We start from the raw sequence: 18,578 nt of genomic DNA on the forward strand, positions 1-18,578 counted from the left end.
CCACATCAAATAATACAGTCACCAGATGTTCCGTTTTAGGAAAGCATCCTGGATGGATGTTTCATCTAATTAAATGGTCAAGAGTGGACCTGTGTTTTTAGAAACCACATTGCATATTATAGAGAAGGTAATTTTATTATTATTATTATTATTAATAGCCATAGGGTGCAAGGAAGCCTGAGGCTTATGCTGCACCAGGAAAAAAAAAGTTCCCGAGTTACCCTGAGAGAGAGAGAACAGTAGAAGGGAATCACCAAGAAAGAGAAGAATGATGATGTCCAGCTCAGGACCCTGGGTGTACCAAGCCCATACTCACCAGATGTGAGTCCCCAGGGTTAAGTTTGATTCAGAGGGAATTGACCATTCTCTCCATGATTTTGCATAAACAGCTAGTCAGAATGTTTGGTCGACAGCTGATAAGAAGTTTAGGATAATTTCCTGGCTTAGTAAAAGCAAAAAGAGTTGCCTTGTGATAGTCATCTGGAAACTGCTCTTCAATAAAGTTTCTATTATACAGAAAGAGCAGATGATTCATATATTGTTGAGAAAGGCACTTAATCATTTCATAATGGATGCTGTCTGGTCCAACAGCACTTGCCTTAGAAAAGGATAGAGCTCTTTTTAACTCCTGCACAGTGAACAGCCCGTTGTAGAGATAAAGCCCTTTTGATGTGAAATTAAATGCCTGTTTTTCATATACAGTGAAACTTCTAACGGCCACCTCTTGTTAACGGACATCTCTCTACAACAGACATTCTCAAATTCCCCAAGTCACCTCTATTGGTTTTAACGTGTTTTCAGCTTCTGTCTAGTGGACATTCTCTGTAACGGATGTGGACAGGCAATCTGCACTGTTTCGTTTAGATTAGCACTTAATTTGATCTCCCCATAATGGACAGCGGGCGAGCTTATGGCCCTTTTTCTTCCACGTACTGCCTCAATCATGTGTTTATTTTCTATTTCCGATTCTCTGAATTTTATCAAGGTTTACGTCGCGGTTCTAAACCCTTTTTCAAGAATTTTAAGGCACGAGTATGGGGGATATGGTCGGCCTTTCGTCTTTTCAGTTTCAGTTTTGTTCAGTGTCGTGTGAAGTGCACAATGTCTTCTCTTAAACATTTAACTTTAAAAGATAAAGTCGAACTCATTAATGTGTATGATCAGCAAAAAAATAGTGTTCGCAATCTAGCTTCAAAATTCAAAATCGGAAAGACGCAGGTAAGCGACATCCTAAAGAAAAAAAATGAACTGCTCAAACAATTTTGGCAACACGGAAATGATCAGGTTCAAAAATCATTCCCGAAAACTGTTGGACTTCAAATTGACAATGTTACGTATGAGTGGTTTTGTCGCGAAAGCGCTAAAAAAATTCCCGTTAATGGGCTTATTATTAGGGAAAAGGCTTTGGAGGTTGCGAAATCTATGGGAGTAAATGAGTTCAAAGCTTCTGTGGGATGGCTAGACAAGTTCAAAACTCGGCATAAAATTTCTTGGAAGACCATAAGTGGTGAAGGTGGATCTGTTGATATTGGGGTTGTAACAGAGTGGATCGTCAAACTGGAAGATTTATGTTGTGATTTTGAAGCTAAGGATATTTACAACTGTGACGAAACAGGGTTGTTTTTTAAAGCTCTTCCTGAAAAAACAATGAGTCTAAAAAACGAAAAGTGCCAGGGTGGAAAAATTTCTAAGGAACACTTGACTGTACTATTGTGTACAAATATGCTGGGAGACTTTGAACAACCTCTTGTTATAGGAAAACCACAAAATCCTCGTTGTTTCAAGGGCATAAAGTTGAATCTTTTGAATGTGGACTGGAAGTCTAATAAAAAAGCGTGGATGACACGAGATATCATGAGCGAATGGATGTCACTTTAACCAAAACATGATTCGTCAAAACAGAAAAATTATTCTTTTCATGGATAATGCTGCATCTCACCCGCACATTGAATTGTCCAACATTCAAATTATTTTTCTGCTACAAAACATATCTGCAGAGTGTCAGCGCTTGGATCAAGGTATAATAAAAAATTTTAAACTTCACTACAGAAAAAGTGTTTTAAGACATCTCATTGCAAACATGAACGACGTAACATGTGCGAGTGACCTTGAAAAGAAAATCAGCATCCTAGATGTGATTCAATGGATTTCCTCTTCAGTAAACGCAATTAGAAAACAAAATGTCGTGAACTGTTTTGTAAAGTCTGGCTTCTCAAACGCAAAAATTGAAGTTGTGAACAGCAATGTGGAGCACCAAGAAGAACAAGAACTTCAACATCTATTGATAATGTACGATACTTCAGCTACAAGTGACCCTGGCTACAAAGATATAGACTCGAACCTCACTACAGAAGATGGTGCTCTAGATATCAATGACATTATCATCGATATTTTTCAAGAAGTTCCTCATGAGGATGAAGAAATGGAAGGAGGTCATTCTGTCGAAGAACATATTAATGACGAACCACTGATGAAAATAGAAGAAGTGCTCATACAAATCAATCGTTTAAAAACGTTTTTCGCCGCTGAAGAAGATACTGAAGGACTTTCAATGGTTTCTTCACTCCAAAAAAAAGTTGAAAACAAAATTATCAGCCGGAAGAAGGTGCAGAAGAAAATAAGTGATTACTGTATGTATTTTTCTTAAGATAAAGTCATAATATGCATAGCACAATTGTATGTATGTTATTTAGATTAACAGTAGCCATTGGCAGAGGTGAAAGTGATTCTTGCACTGCTTCTATTGGAATGAGCAGCAAAATGGAAAATAAGATGCAGGATATTGCAGAGACTGCTGGGAATCATTGGGGTACAAGTAAACACATGGGTTCTGTTAGGGTAGCTAAGAAAAAGAACAGGTGCATGTATACTTGCGTGTACACCAATGCTAGGAGTTTAGTAAATAAATTTGATGAATTTGAGGTATTGCTCAAAACATCAAAGGCAGATATTGTTGGGATTTCAGAGACGTGGTGTCACACAGATATAAGGAGTGCAGAACTGGAATTTGGGGAGTACAATGTCTACAGAAAGGATAGGAAAGGAGGAGGGGTTATGCTATTAGTTAAGAAATACATAAAATCCAACGAAGTGAAGCCAGTCGACATCGCTGGACAGTGCAGTGTCGAGTCAATTTGGTGTGACATAAGCAATGGGAGATCAAAATTGAGAGTAGGAGTGTGCTATAGGCCTAATGACTCTGATGGGTATAATAAGAAACTGTACAGGGAAATAGAGTGGGCCAGTAAATCAGAGAGTCTTATAATGGGGGGTTTTAATTTCCCAGATATTGACTGGAATTTGGGGGCTGGTCACTCACACACTAGCAAGGCTTTGTGGATTTATTGGATGATTGTTTTCTACATCAGCATGTTCAGGAGGCAACTAGAGGGAGTAATACTCTTGATCTGATTATCAGTAGTGATTCTTGATGAATTAAGAATCTGCAGATAAATGAACCACTAGGTGGTAGTGATCACAGTGTGCTGAAGTGGGATTTACTCAAAGAGGTAACTACAATTAGGGGTAAAGGGAAGGGTTATTGCTTTCGTAATGGCGACTTCAATGGTCTGAGACAATATTTAAATTCTATACAGTGGGACCAACTGATGATGTTACCAACAGCAAATTCAAAATGGGAAGCATTCAAAGAACTTATCTTGGAAGCTACTAGGCTTTACATACCAACTAAGCAATATTGTTCAAGGTTTAGGCCTAAGTGGATGTCAGATGAACTAATGAGACATATGGCAGAGAAGAAAATGCATAGGATACATACAAATTAACAAGTGACACAGAAGCCTATGATAGATACAAGTTGATCTGTAACCAAGTTACAAAGGAGGTTAGGCAGGCAAAGGCAGATTCCGAGAAATCTTTGGCAAGGGATGCAAAAGAAAAACAGCAAAGATTTCTTTACTTATGTAAACTCTAGAAGGAAGGGGATGAATCAGATTGGTCCACTTGATATCGATGAGTCAACTGTTGATGATCCTGCTCAGGTAACTAACAAACTAAATGAGTATTTTGCATCGACATTCACACATGAGGAGTTATTCAGCGAGGGGAATGCCAGAGGTGTATTCAACTCTGGCAGTTAGCTAGAGAATCTTGTAATAACTGGGAGTAAAGTGGAGGAGAAATTGTTGAAGATAAACACAAGAAAGGCACCTGGGGTAGATGGGATCTATCCAGTTACATTAAAGGAGGCAGCAAACGAAGTAAGCAAACCCTTAGCCATAATTATGAGAGCTCCTTGGACTCAGGGGAGGTACCCATGGACTGGAGATGTGCAAATGTGACCCCAATTCACAAAGGAGGATCAAAGGCTGACACAAGTAATTATAGACCTGTGAGTTTAACTTCTGTTCCCAGAAAATTAATGGAGACACTGGTTAAAGAAGCACTGCAGGATCATCTAGACAAGACTTCAGTTATACCTAGGACACAGCATGGTTTTGTTAAGGGGAAGTCTTGCCTGACCAATTTGATTGGATACTATGATGCAGTCACAAAAGAACTGGATGCAGGGAATAACTTTGATATTATATACTTGGATCTTAGAAAGGCTTTTGATACTGCTCGCGCTCGCGCTCTCTCTCTCTCTCTCTCTCTCTCTCTCTCTCTCTCTCTCTCAGAAATTTTTTTTGGCTGGTGCAGCATAAGCCTCAGGCTTCCTTGCACCATATGGATAATAATAAACGAAGTTTAACATTGACAAATGTAAAGTACTACATATGGGAAACAGCAACCCCAGAGCAACGTATCAACTCTGTGGTACTACACTGACAGTGGTACAGAATGGAAGGGACCTGGGGTGGTTGTGCAGGCAGATATGAAGTTCTCTGAGCAGTGCAGACGGGCTGCAAGAGTAGCTCATGGTGTATTGTCAATGATATATAGGAATTTTTGTAGCAGGGATAAGGAGGTGATTATTCCCTTGTATAAGGCAATGGTCAGGCCACACCTAGAGAACTGTATACAGGTCTGGAGGCCTCATTTCAAGAAGGATGTAGAGCTGCTGGAACAAGTACAGAGAAGGGCAACAAGATTAGTGAATGGAACAAAGGGGTGCTCTTACGAAGAAAGGCTTAAGTTTTGCAAATTACAGTGTCTGGAGACTAGGCACCAAGCGAGGTGATCTGATAGAGGTGTATAAAGCCTTGAATGGTTTGAGCATGCTCAATGCTGATGGGATTCTTCCTCTTGCTTAGAATAATCACCTGAGAGGGCATAAATTCAAATTGAGGAAAGACAGATGTAGGATAGACGTGCGGAAATTTGCCTTTAGCCAGCAGGTGGTTGGTGGGTGGAACAGACTTCCATCCCTTGTCGTGGAAGTTGATAGCCTAAATAAGTTTAAGGCTCAGCTGGACAGGTATTTCGAACGAACAGATGGGTGAAGTGGAAGTGGTTATTTTTTATTTTTTTATTTATTTTTATTTTTTGGCTGATTCTGCATAAGCTTGCTTTCTTGCATCAAATGCCTCTACTAATGCTAATGCTAATTTACAAAAATATTGTTCAAAATCTGTATATATTTTAATTTAATTTTGCATTAAATGTTTAACGATTTTTCTTTCTTTCTTTTTTTTTTTTTTCTCCCTATGACTTCTTGTTAGCGGACACTTCTCTCTAACGGACAAATTTTCGTTCCCCATGGCTGTCCGTTAAAGGGAAGTTTCACTATATATGTTTCAGGACCAGGAACTCTAGGGAGTAAGATGATAATGCAGAGATGTTAGGAAGTGTTTTCTCAAGAACATTAGCAATTGCAGTTGGCTCTGCAATAGTGCATCCTGTGAGGAGGGGATGTGTTTTCTATTTATATATAGTAGTTATATATTTTTCAATCTCAATGTCTCTATTTTTTCCACAGCAGCATGTGTCAATAATGGTGGTAGGAGTACATGACTGCCATTTCAGAAATATATATACCTTGTAAAAACTACTAAAAAACACATTTACCTTGGAACTACAAAATGCAGCTGTCGTATAACCTCTTTTCTTTACAACAGGTTTCCTCAGCCCCTCCAAAGCCCACCTCTCAGCCACCTGATATCAGTTACAATCAGAATTCTTCCAGATAAAGAGGATTTTCTTTTACACCAGGATTTACCTAAGTTCTCAAATAGGCAATATATAGTCTCCTGAATCAGGACACTATCATTATTAATTTTCAGCAGGACATTTATTACATATACTCTTTTTACATGAATAAAAAAGAATATGAAAAATGAACACCCCCCCCCCCCCATTTTTTTAAATTTCCACATAATCTTATTACAACTGCATAATCCTGATCATTTCCAATTATCCTTCTATCCATGATTATATTTATTACAGTATGTTACACAGTGTAAGGTTAAGTAAAGTTTATTGAAGTTACACTATTTTTCAGTGGTACGAATAAAGAATGAATCCACAGTTGCTTGTAGTTTTTTTTTTTGTCATATTTTTTCAGATATGAATTGTGTCGTAGCATTTAGTTATGTCTTTAACTTCACACTTAACATCAGTTGCATGATCATGAAGTTCGTTCTCACAAAAAATATTCAAGTGCATGGTCAATTTTCTCAAGGGAAAGAAAGCTTTAATTCTTTAATTTTCAAATCCTCTTAACTGCAGGGACTTGGATACCAGGGACCCCTTGTATTTATAGGTTTCACCACTTTCTTGCAATAAACAAAGGTTGGTTGGTTTGTTTGTTATTTGGTTTTTAGGAGCATTAGCAACTAAGGCCATATTGCTCCGAGGATATGCGGTGGTCATTCTCTGACATTTCCACATCCTCCGTATTTGGTGGTCACAGGCTTGAATCCCGGTCTAATCAAGAAGCATGTGCTATGCACTGCTGCTCCTGCCCACGGAGGCACCCTGGACCAGCTGGATAGAAGGACGTCCCAAAATTCAGCAATGGAGAGAGAGGTACTGGCATGGACCGGTAAATGCTGCATTCCGTTGAATCCTAGAAATGTTCGATGGGATTGATGTCAGAGGAATTTGGCAGCTAGGAGAGCATATGAAATGCTTGGACATGATCTTCAAACCATTCCTGCACAACGCAGGGCTTGTAACCCAGGAATCATCTTTTTGAAAGATTCCAGTGCCATCTTTATATCTGGTCACCACGTAGGGCAAAATCTGGTCTGAGGTAGGATTTGGCAGTGAGGGTGTTTTAAATGAGGATAAGGATCCTGCAAACCATGATACTATCGCTGCCGGCTTGTTTTTGCCCAACTCTGCAATGTGGTTGTAGCTGTTCACTTGCTGGCCGTTGATTATGCACCTATTAATTGGCATGATGAAGCTGGGACCTTGTTTCATCAGACCAGGTGACTATTTTCAGTTGTTCAATATCCAGGAACAATGCTCCCATGCCCACTGCAGGCAGCATTGATGACGGTCAGTCAGTCAACATGCACAGATGAATAGATCACCTACTGCATAGGCCTATCCACAAGAGCATCTGCTGGATAGCATCCACGGTAACATTTTTTCTGTACCCTGGTTGTAGTCTGCTGTTAACTGAAGGATCATGAGCAGTCTATTGTCCCAGACTGCACAACATTCGATTTATGGTTCACCTCGACTGTCTGCCAGTGGTGGTCTCCACATCCTGGCAAATTGGGTGATTGTGTTCGCCTCTTTGGACCATTTCTGCCACAACTTCACTACTACAGCAGCTCTCGAACAGTCGGCAATACCTATGGTTGCTGAGATGCTCCCTGCCTTCCTAGTGCCACAAAACATTCCACGTTCAAACTTCATCGGGTCCTTCCCTTTTCCATTGCACAGACTTCATACTGACACTCCAACAGGCATTACCCATGCCATCACTATATATGCTGCTAAAGTTGGTGATGCCACTCCTAGATGTGTCTACTTGTGGAGACAGGTTGTCATAATGTTTTTGGCTCATGAGCATATGTTAGGTATACACAGTGAAGAATTTTTCTCATTCTATTTAGACTTAGGGTGATAGAGATCAATGATCTACAGGGCCTTTACTAGCAAAGGTTAATGATTATCATTCCTTTTTATAAAACAATGGTGAAACCACAATTTAAAATATAATATTCAAGTCTGGAGGCTTAAATAAAAATATAGAAATTGTAGAAATGCTCCAGAGAAGGAAACTAGATTTATGAAGAGGGCCTTTAGTTATCCCTTTGAGGAAAATCTTAGAATATATAAATTAACAAGCAATATAAATTGGGAAGGTATATTTTCATTGGAAGGCAACAGAAAATTAGATCTCTTCAAGTTTACTTTCATGCAGAATGTTATTAATTACCAAAATAAGGTGCCCCTAAGGTACTTCAGGCGGAAAGTTTGACAAAGTGTAGGCCAGAAATGGATCATCACTTTTTACTGAAGCGCAAATATGATCACTGAGGATGGGTGTTTTTTTTCCTGGCTGATGCAGAATAATTCACCTCCCTGCATCATTTGGCCTGATTAATACTAATAAGTAAAAAACAAAAAATATTTTTCATATGCGATTGGTAAACTATAGATCCTACTGGATTTAAAACACTCTAATAGTCAATATAAATATTACAATCAACACTTACCACATTCCTATTGATTAATAATGGTTTATTCAAGTGATTAAAATACCATTCTGCTCTAATATTCCTAGATATTCTATAATCAGCCTTCATCAAGACAAAAACATGTTCAGCCTCCAAACTTTTACTTCCACCCTAAAAAAATAAAAATATATTTAAGAAATTCTTATTGTAGTAATGATCATCAATACGATAACTTCCTTCATTGCCACATTAACCAAGATCCATATCAAAGTAGAAATTGATATAAGGTCACCAGTCAAAAGAAGAAACAGTAAATGGCTATATAACTAAAACATAATACAAGAAAGTAACAAAAAGATCTAAGTGAAGCAGCTTTTTTTTTTTTTTTTTTTTGTGATTCAACCAAAAGAACCTATAACAATCTCTGTCAGTTAACAGTTACGAAGGTACTTAATGAAAGTCTGCAGAATAATCTGAAAGATATCCAATAGGTACTGTCTGCTGATTTTAATTTTCAGAAAATACACAATCATTTTATTTTCATTTCAATTCCAGGAAATACACATGAGGAAGATTTTAATTTCAAGGAAACATATACAGAAGGTTTAAAGATGGTTGTTCCAGTGTCCTCTCAGAAGTGGAACAGAATAAATGAGGAAGATAAAAAGTTAGTTCTGCACTTTTGAGGTTCAAATGTTCACATCCAGAGCTGAGGTACATATCCAGACTAGCATGGAAGAAAGGGATAGAATTACAGTTGCCAATTCAATGAACAGTATTCACAGAAATATCTGTAGAAAAGACAGCAGAAATTGAATGTCTGTGCAATAAGAATCAGAATGTGTCTGTAAGTGAGAAATCATTCAATAATCTAACTACCCTCTTCTAGTTAGAGTCTAGAGTTTTAAAAGTTTTCAGGGCACCATCCCAATTATGGACACAATATTCCATGGCAGAGTGGATTTTTTATTTGTAAATATAAAAAGAGAAACATTTCACTGCATGTATTTATTAAATTTGGAGCCTAAACAATAGCAACAGAAAATGTAGGCATAACCTACATTTTCTATTGTATACATAACCATATATGCCTACATTCGTCAGGAGCTATTCATAAAAAAAAAAAAAATTTGATACTAGAGAGCTATTAAGTGCTCGATATTTCCTATATTCTATTATATTATGAATCAACAGGGCTCCTTTATTTTTCATATAGGAAGCTTCTTTTCCAACTCTCCTTGTCCAACTCGCTAATAATTCATGGGGAAGGCGATATCAATTTTGCAAGACATTGTCATAAAGTTAGATTTTGGAGGTCCAAACTGGCTAATAATTAAGGATCGATTTTTTTTTTTCTTTTTGGTGATGTGGCAGGAATTTTGAGTTAAATTTAGGGGTCTAATAATTGGATATGGGGTGGGGGGGTTATTCTCTACATCTATATATATATATATATATATATATATATATATATATATATACACATATATATATATACACACTTTAGAGTAGACAAGCATTAAGCACACATCAAAAAGTTCAGTAACACGTTCATATTCTGAAAAATATGGCATATTTGAAATTTTCTTCATATGTGTATGTAATTTTCTGGTTTTCAGGTTCCACTTGAATATTAGTGCCCAGGTGTAGTGTACCCCTGGCACCCTCAGAACAGCCTGCCCCTGGACATGCAAGAGCCAAAGAATTTAGATCATGTTACATAAAACTGGCAGACTACATGGGAATAACTAAAAAAATAGTAAAACTGGGAGAAAATAAAAGGGATATACCATCTATGAATCTTCATTGTTGAATTCCAAGATCTCCCCACCCTATGCGCTCAACCCCACAAGGGCAGAAGTGAATATTTGGAGCACTTTTCATCCAAATTGATTACGAAACAAAACGTGAAAAGAAATACACAAAAACAAAAAAATGGATTTTATCCAACCACGAATAAAATATTTTAAACGATGCCACTTAACATTGATAGTTGCCTGTTCCGATTTTTTGTTAACAAATAAGAGGCCGAGTTTACCGGGGCGTAATCGTACGTACCAGGTTCCCTAAGCTCGCGGGGGCCGCGGACCAAGGCAATTATTGAAAGTCCAGGGATTAGAAAACGTGGTCAATACCCCAGACTGCCAAAATCCGGCATGGTATCAACAAACTGTCAAATTAAATCTTGAATTCAGGCACGTCTGCCTGAAGCGAGCAACGAGCCAGCAATATGACCTCATAAAAAAAAAAAGTAATAATAATAAATAAAAATACTTTGCTGATGTTCATATAAAATTCACATATTTATACATATTCTAACAAGTGTCAACTTTCTCATACTGCTTATTAACGATACAGAAAATAAATAAATCAGATCTATCTACTTTCTTAGAGTGGCATACCCCATTTGAAGATTCCTCACGTAAAACCATTTGCTCACTCAGGCTCCCAAAACCACATCACACTGCAAAAATCACGCACATGACATACTAGTAAATAAAAGATAAAACACCGATATCGAAGCTATAAGATCATCACAGAGCAGTGGACCATACTCATCGCCATCTGAAGGGGAAAACACAAATAATTTTAATACATCAAAAGTCCGGCGTACAAGGCGTAAGTAAGGAAAAAGGATTTGGGCGCTGGGGGGGGGGGGGTATTCTTATAAATGACTTATAAATCCTCACAAACTAAAGCAAAGATATTTAAAACAATTCCGTTTCATCGCTACACTGAAATCGTATTTTGAGATGAGATGTTGCCTCTGTAGGAGAAATTTTGAATAATCATTCCATATCAATTTATCCAAATCACGTCAAATATACAACAATACAATATCACATAAGTAGAAAAGGTTTGACCAAACAGATTGACCAAAAGTGTGCCAAAATGGAGGCCAAAAAAACGGAAATGTCACATCACAAGCATCAGTAATAATAGCAAGCCCTGAAATACCAAAACGGAAACAGAGACAGTACTTAATAAAGTATATAAAATAACACAATGCAATGATTTATAAAATATAAACGCATAGACTAAGCTGGCTATGCATTAGCAACCTACTGATTATTTCGTAGGATCACATTTTGCCAGTAATACAGTTCATACCAAAGCCGAATTCAAGCACAGGCTAGCAGGGCTCTTGCCTAGGGCGACATTCTTTAAGGGGCGCCAAATTTTACAAATCATGAGAACAATATATATATATATATATATATATATATACACCGATGCGCCAAAACATTATGACCACCTACCTGACCGTATGCACATTCCAAACAAGTAAGGGACTACCCACTTGCATATAAATTAATCCAATCTGATGAGGACACTCCCTGGGCTGCGGTCCTGGTCCGAAACCCGGACATCATGGCAACGAAGATCGCACAACTGTGCACACCCTGGGCAACCTGCGCCCATGTCATCACACCAATAGGAGCCTTCTACGCCATATCCCTCTACTCTAGACTGGGACAGGATATCACAGCTGCTACTTGATATCTTACCAAACCAGCGGATCATTGTCGGGGCAGACGTGAATTGTCGGTCGCCTGCATGGCACAGCAAAACGGAGGGCAGAAGATCAAAGCACAATGGTCAGCTACTTGAAGACTCCTAGCTACCTAGCCATTCGTGATCCTTAACCAGCCAACCATCTGCCCACCTTCTGCAACCTGCTTTGGGAAGCAGACATAGACATTACAATAGCCACAGCCAATATGGCCGCGCACATCGACGGATGGACAGTCGAAAATTCCTGGACAACATCCGATCACCGGGTGATCACATACCGAATCTCAAGAACGCTAACCAGAATCACCAAAAACCCCAATCACCAGATATCTCACCAACAGATTTGCAATCCACAAAGTGGACTAGAATCAGTTTACGGATCACCTAGCCACAGCTATCAAAGCTAAACAACAGCAAATAGAGAAGGAAACTGATCCAGACATCCTGCAAAGAACAGTGACTAACATAATCACAGAGTCCAGCAGTGCAACCATAAAGAAGAAGAGACCCTCTCTAGGAATGGTCCCATGGTGTACCCGGGAGCTGCAGACCCTTAGGAAGGAGGTCGCAAATAGAAGGAAAAATTCCAAAGAGCAAGCAGGTCTTGGCCGCAGGCTGAGGTGGAGGCATTAGGACAACGCTATAGGGAGGCAAGAAATCTATACACAGACAAAATCCAAAAGAGTAAAAGAAAATCCTGGAAGTTGCTTGTCTCCACAGCTGGAAACGCGGATCCCTGGGGGGTATATACAAAGTAACTAGGAAAAACTCCCCAGGGAAGAAGTCCTCACGACGACTCGAACTGCACAAGGCACTCTAACAACAACGTGGGAGGAATCAGTCAAAAACCTCCTAAACGCAATATTGAAAGAACCAGCACAGCGATCCCGTGAACGACAACTCAAGCTGTGCAAAGAAAATGAAGAATACCTCACGAAACAGAGGGAACAACCATTTACAATGGAGGAACTCCAAGAAGCGGCTGCCCGGATTAGGCTCAAAAGATGCCCTGGAAGAGATATGCTTGAACCTGAAATCATAAAGAAGGCTTCTGACAAAGAACCCCAACTTCTCTAAAGTTTGTACAATTCCTGCCTGGAGGCTGGCTACTTCCCTATGGAGTGGAGAACAGCAAATATCAAATTAATTCTCAAAGCCCCAAGCAAAAATCCGGCACTCCCGGAATCATATCGACCCATAGCGCTCCTAACAGTTTTAAGTAAGCTATATGAACGGCTCTTTCATAGACGGATACAACAGTACTACTCCACTGCCAACCTTGAGGCAAAAGACCAATTCGGATTCAAGCCAGGTAACTCGACTGTCGATGCAATGAGAAACCTACTGATATCAGTGAATGATTGTCAACAGAAGTACTTTCTCGCTGTTGCAGTGGATTTTGCCGAAGCGTTCGACTCACTTTGGTGGCCGAGCGTCCTGGTCAGAATTGTACAGGTCCCAAGCAACCTTTATAATAATATCAAAAGCTACCTCTCACACCGAAAAATAGAAGTGAAAGTACCACACCAACAGATCAGCAGGAACATCCACAAGCGATGCCCCCAGGGTTCCATGCTTGGACCACTGCTGTGGAATATAGTATTTGATGATTTTCTGAACACCGGCCTTGGGGAGGTGGTAACCCAAGCATTTTCGGATGATTTAATTCTCACTGTGACAGCAGATAATAGGGCACAACTTGAGACTAGAGCAAATCAAGCTCTGTATACTCTACAACGGTGGGCTACGGAGAACTTTCTACAGAGCTCGCCTGCCAAAACGACTTCCATGTTACTTAAGGGAACATTGGACATAAGGAGGCCACCGCAAATTAAAATAAATCGCGCTACAATCAAATTCGCCCAACAAATAAAATACCTCGGGATCATTTTTGACAGCAAGCTCACATTCCAACTGCATCTCAGGCAACTTAGGACCAAGATTAGGAACTACTCGGGCCTGATTGCGCGAGTCTCACGCAGGGACTGGGGGGCTGAGTAAACAGACCATGTTTCTATACTACAAGACTACTTTTCTCCCGGCGATCACATACGGTGCACCAATATGGTACCATAGAACCAGTCTGACCACCAACAAAAGAATACTGGATTCGACACAACGAACAATATTGCTCAAAACTACCCGAGCCTGCAATACTGTGAGCACGGAGGCACTCCAGGTTCTTACTGGATCTTGAAGTGTTCAGATGCGGACTAGCATACTACGTATCAAAAGGAATCTCTGTAACCTACTCGGGCTTTACGATTGAACCCACAAACAATATAAAAATGGAAAAGGCTCGGCTCTTGGCACACTTAAAACAGGAATGGCAAAACAGGTGGACAGACTCAACCAAAGGGGAGGTGACACGACGATTTGGTGGGGGGAAGAATCTCTTTACTTTTTCTTTATTGAATTATATTTATTTTAACCTTTTTGTTTTATATCCTCCCTTATATTTATTATTACCTAATAAAGGTACTTTTCAGTTCACCACTTTGCAATCTGACTCATATGTCTATCAGAAGCTTTCAGGTTCTAAGGGGTTTCTATATTATTATGTTCCTCTCTGGGTTTGGCTGTATGTTCAAAATGACTAAACAAAGACCGTTTAAAATATAACAAAATTTTATTACATATATTTACATAAATGAAATAGTTCAATGATCCAGTACATATTACAATTAGTATTGCTCTATTACTGTACAAGCATAAAATGATTGGTTAAGTTTAGTTATATTCTTGTACAACTTCTTCCATTATATCACAAGGCTAACAACATCTTTCTTATGCTACTCTTTTTATACATTACTTAGTAAAACATTCTGTAAGTAAATCACTTTTCATTCTAATAGATCAGGATTGTCTCTCACATTCCAATCTTCCTTTTTTAACAATAAGATTTCTCTGTTGGCAACATTAAAGGTAATCTCCTTCTAATTAGATTATTTATCTTTTCTAATACATTAGCAATCATCTCTTAAATCAAATATTTATCTCAATCCCTAAGTTATGCTAACAACCTCACTTCTGACTTGTCAGCTTATGACAGTTCAGTGTATCACACACATATATATATATATATATATAACACTCTTCTATAATCTCTCTGAATTATCCCACTTCCAAAACTGTTACCTTACTTTACGTTATTCAAGAAAATTTTCTACATCTATGAATCTCCCTCTCTTTACCTTTATCTAAGGAACCTTATCTTAATTACACATTTTTTTAAGTATATATCTCTTATTATATATGTTATAATGTCCTTATTTATAATTCCTAACCCTTCTTTAGAGTCCAATAATTTACAAGTGAATACTCATGTTAATTAAACACTTACTTCTGATACTGAACAGGATCTTTTGGTTGGGCTTTTCGTTTCTCAATGGGCTGCAGTCTATATTTGGATAGGGCATCACTGAGTCTCTTAGGAATTTATGGGCTGGTCTTCGATACTTCTACTTAGCCTTCAGTTCAGCTATTCTGGCGAGCTCGGGATTACAACTTTAACTTCTCAGCTCACTTATCTGCGCATTGGCCTTTATCACTGCCTTCGGATGACGGACTAGGGTTATTTCTCTCCTTTATCACTGCCTTCAGATGATGGACTAGAGTTATTTCTCTCCTTACACAACACTTATTTTCAAACTGGCCACTTTCACTACCTTCCGATGACGGACTAGATTTATTTCTCTTTACACTTCACTCGTTTGCACATGGCCACTACCGCTGCCTTCTGATGACGGACTAGGCTTATTTCCCCTTACACTTCACTCATTTGCATACGGGCCACTACCCTCTCCTTCCGATGATGGACTAGACTTATTTCTCCTTATACTTCATTCGTTTGCACACGGCCACTACCGCTGCCTTCCGACGACGGACTGGGCTTATTTCTCTCTACTATATTTATTCCCTCACCAACCATATGACCAACTACTCGACTGTTCTCTTTAGAGTTAGAAAAGAAAGTTAGTTAAGAAAGGTTAGAAGTTAGTTAAGAAAGGTTCTCTAACCTTTCTTAACTTGACTGCACTTAAACTTATCTAACCCTACACAACTTATTACTCCATCTTAACTTTGTCAGAACTTTCTCAACTGGCTGACCTCCGTGTCTTGGCTATGCGAGCTCTCTTTTTGTTCTCCGAATTTGTGGACCACCCTTTTTTGTTGGCCCACCTTAGCTCAGAAATTTAACCACTAGTACTTCAATATTTAAATTTACATCCCGACTATTCGCTAGTGTGGGTTTCCCATGCTATCTCCATCCCCGCTAGATTTTACCTCCCATTTTAATATCAATATTCCTTTCCGAGGCCGTCTGTTCTCTTTTGAAGTCGGCCGAACCACAGACACCTGTTACTACTTCCCAGTTACCCTAAATTTCTGCGGAACAAGCTATTGCAGACTACCAGATGCTAACCCTATTGTTTTGGACACGGTATTAGTCGTGTACTTACTTCCTGTTTGTCGCGGAGATGGGGAAAGCCACTTTTCCCATCTCCGCTACAAACAGGACAAAAAGCAACGCGGAGATGGGGAAAGCCACTGGTGCCGCTTGACACTAAATACACTCTACACTCTACCTAATACGTATGTGCCCACATTATTACAGCGCTTGGCAACTTTTACGTCGTCGCCCCATATTGCCGTCCAGGCGAAGATGTTATCGGGACTATAAGATACCTTCAAAATGTACTAAACACTCTCCCAGGAGGGAGAATTATCGTCGGCGCAGATGTAAACTGCAGATCTCCCGCGTGATATAGCACAACTCCAGACCATCGAGGAACAACAGAGGACTACTTGGGTAACTCCCCTTCCGGAATCCTCAATCAGCCAAACAACCTCCCCACTTTCAGCAGCAACCTTTGGGAATCCACCATTGACATTTCTCTTGCTACAAGAAACACAGCCAGCTATATCTCCGATTGTAAGGTCCAAGGTGATTGGACGACCTCGGACAACCGAGCCATTACATTCATGATCACAAAAAACAGCAATAGGCAACCCATTTCCAGAGTAATGCAACATAGATATGCAACAGAAAAAACAAACTGGGACACGTTCAGGGGTACTCTGCTGGAAATGGTGGTACAACAACAGCAGCAGAAACTCAGGCAAACTCAAAATCCAAACGTTCTTCAAAAAAGAGATTACCACTCTATTAACACAAGTCTGCAATGCCACAATTAAAAGGAAAAAAAGTTCCACCAGGGAGCGGTGCCCTGGTGGAACTAGGAGCTTCTAAGGATGAGAAAGGAGGTACAAGCCAACCGGAAAGCGTTCCAAGGGGCGAGAAGATCTTGGCCTGATTTGGAGGTCGAAGAACTTAAACAAGTATATCGAACAGGGGATATTCAGGGATATTCATGTGTTGTTGTGGCGGATCCCAGGGTTTCCCCCATAAGCCACTATTGTACTTCTTGTGGTGAAGCTTATGCCAAAACCGGCCAATTGTATGTAGTGTGTGGACTTGTAAGTGTTATGATGTGTTCTGTTGTCATGTTATCGGCCGGTGCCTGGCTCTTAGCAGGTAAGAAGCAGTAACACCTGGTCTCACGCCCCATCCCCGCCACGTGGAGGCGGCCAGGATCAAGTATCTCCTGCTGGGCAAGCCCAGGGCATAACACCTGAGAGTGCCCGAAAAAAAAGAATGAAGTGGAAAAGGAGGAATACAGAGGGAGAAGTTTGGGATCTGGGGAGGTAAATGGATAGAATAGAGGAGAATCAACAGAGGTACTCTCCAATAGTTAGAAGTGAGAAGAAGTAAAGCAAGAATAAAGTAGGAAGAAGTGGAGAAGTGGACTAACTTCTCTAACCATGGAAACCTATCTCATGGAAAATCCCATCGGATTTTCAACTAGGATCAGCAAAACATCTTAATTTACAGTTTGCCTAACCCCTTGTAGGCAGAACGTATTCAGTTGTTGAAGAAATAATTGATCATCTAACAAAAAACACAGTGAAAGCAAATTCCGCGAATTCTGAAAAGCTCCACAGAAAGACACTATGTGCAATATGTATAATATCCTCTTCTTCAGGAACACCGCAGAATATACACTATGTACAGATTCGCCCAATGTAATGCCAGGGTAATGCCATAACTTGGCCCAATAAATAAAAGGTTTCAGGGTTAACGCAAAAGTAATATACATGTCCAAATCCTAGATGAGATCACATCAGGCAGGGTTCAAAATTATGTTTTAAAAAGTTCTTGCCTAAATACAAGCTCTAAGAGAGCCCAAAAAGACTAAGATAATCATCCAAGACAGTTAATAACAGGGTTACTAGGAAACGTCTGTAATATGAAATGTCACAGTGGTATTCACTCACAAAGAAATATTAATTCCAAAAACTATGAAACGCTAAAGGCCAAATAGTATCTCGATGAGTAGAGCAAAATTCCTTATACAGTAAATACCTATTCTGCTGAAAACAGTTCCACATCAAGAACAAGTATATTATAAAATCCAGGAAAGTGAGAAGAAGTAGCACTTAATGATACTAATCAGTTGCAAA

The 18,578-nt window shown here is 39.4% G+C and overlaps 1 protein-coding gene across 1 annotated transcript in view; it reads right to left on the reverse strand.

Moving 5' to 3' along the window:
* The window catches only part of LOC150086960 (KICSTOR complex protein SZT2-like), a 1,378,951-nt gene extending 1,367,893 nt beyond the window's left edge, over positions 1–11,058 (reverse strand). Inside the window, exons 1-2 of the mRNA XM_090372336.1 lie at positions 10,940–11,058; positions 8,577–8,708 (exon numbers count right to left, since the gene is read on the reverse strand). Coding sequence (XP_090228462.1) covers positions 8,577–8,708; positions 10,940–10,969 — 162 coding nt within the window. The 5' untranslated portion in view covers positions 10,970–11,058. The remainder of the gene's footprint in view (positions 1–8,576; positions 8,709–10,939) is intronic.
* Between the last annotated feature and the right edge of the window lie 7,520 nt (positions 11,059–18,578).

The sequence above is a fragment of the Mastigoproctus giganteus genome, chromosome 4 (genome assembly GCF_048544385.1).
Source record: "Mastigoproctus giganteus isolate SK-2022 chromosome 4, ASM4854438v1, whole genome shotgun sequence".
NCBI lineage: Eukaryota > Metazoa > Arthropoda > Arachnida > Uropygi > Thelyphonidae > Mastigoproctus > Mastigoproctus giganteus.